Genomic DNA, 1,198 nt, shown 5'->3' on the forward strand with positions numbered 1-1,198 from the left:
AGCTTGTAACACTCCAAAGAGAAAGGAAAAATTTTAATAGCATCACATGACCCCTTTAAAATAATCAGAAACTTTTTTTCCCCAGTTCATGCGATGTAAATTTACAGCCAATCACAATCCACCTGACTTTTAGAAGCTGGAGCATTTAAAGCGGCATATTACATAACTGCACGAGCTCAAAGTAAACCGTACATTTTGGCCTATTGGTGCAGACGCTAATATAGTTATTTTTCTTTTTTGTATAATGCCAGATTTGTTTTCAAGGAACAGTTAAAAAAAAATACACAATGGCTCACTCATGTTGTTTTAATTCTGTTATTTCAGTCAAGAACGGCACCAGAACATAAGCTGTGGTTCGTTTTAATATTCGGTTCCAGCGCTTTAAAATAAATCAATTCCAAACTGCACTTGTATTTACAGAATCTTAGAGCTAACATGCCATCTTTTAGCACAGACCCCAATATGCTCCAATAAAGACCACAACATTTTGATAAAACAAAGTATTCAAAATATTCACAATACAAAAATACACAATATTTACAAGGGTGCACAATTCTGAACAACAATTAAACACTTTGGCAGTGCACAGGTTTATAGACTTTTCCTTGCTGCAATATTTTCAAGGCACAATAGCCAGAGCGTTAGCCAGCATCTGAATGGCACAAAGAGGATCCACGATGTCCTTTAATTTGTCACGCCGTAGAACCCAGTCAGGAACAAACCTGAGGGAAATCAGAAGGTTGATGGTATCAGTGTCTTCCCTACAACACAGACTATGGAAAAAATGTTTTATAGATAGTAGATAATTGCATACCTGGCCACAGGTTTTGATTTTCGAGGGGTGGCTTGGAGGAGGAAGCTTCCATTGAGAGAGGTGTTCATTTTCTGCTTGACTTTGTTTCTCTCAGCATCCATCCTGCACTTTCGAAGCGTAAGTCGGTAGGTGCTGCGAATGCGATCCAAAATCTTTGGAAGTTTTCGAACCTCCTGTTTGAACAGAACATTTAAAAATGAATTGCTTTCATGACATTAAAATTGCTACAGGTTCAATACAAGTGGGGCTGTATTGATAGCACTTAAAAAAAAAAAAAACACTTTTATTGAACCCAGTTGCTTAACGCAAAACACCCACCATTGCTCTCCTTTCATCCTGGACTAAGAGGACCAAGAGAAAACAAGCCTTGGTAAAGATGCTGCC

General features: G+C 38.0%; 1 protein-coding gene across 1 annotated transcript; it reads right to left on the reverse strand.

Annotated features, from left to right (window-relative positions):
• Nucleotides 1-272: 272 nt before the first annotated feature.
• Nucleotides 273-1,192, reverse strand: LOC107736102 (abnormal spindle-like microcephaly-associated protein homolog). Its single transcript, XM_016547599.1, has 3 exons — nt 1,133-1,192; nt 815-987; nt 273-722 (listed from the first exon to the last, which is right to left on the reverse strand). Exons 1-3 carry the CDS (start codon nt 1,133-1,135, stop codon nt 620-622), a joined length of 279 nt encoding a protein of 92 aa, XP_016403085.1. The 5' UTR covers nt 1,136-1,192; the 3' UTR covers nt 273-619.
• Nucleotides 1,193-1,198: the final 6 nt, after the last annotated feature.

Source organism: Sinocyclocheilus rhinocerous, unplaced genomic scaffold (genome assembly GCF_001515625.1).
Source record: "Sinocyclocheilus rhinocerous isolate Xijiao unplaced genomic scaffold, SAMN03320098_v1.1 C36490459, whole genome shotgun sequence".
Classification (NCBI taxonomy): Eukaryota; Metazoa; Chordata; class Actinopteri; order Cypriniformes; family Cyprinidae; genus Sinocyclocheilus; species Sinocyclocheilus rhinocerous.

What these genes read in the sequence shown, in the direction of transcription:
- LOC107736102 (XM_016547599.1), bottom strand. An exon ending in AAATCAAAACCTGTGGCCAG is followed by an intron (nt 723 to 814) that starts GTATGCAATTAT and finishes GATTTCCCTCAG; the next exon opens with GTTTGTTCCTGACTGGGTTC.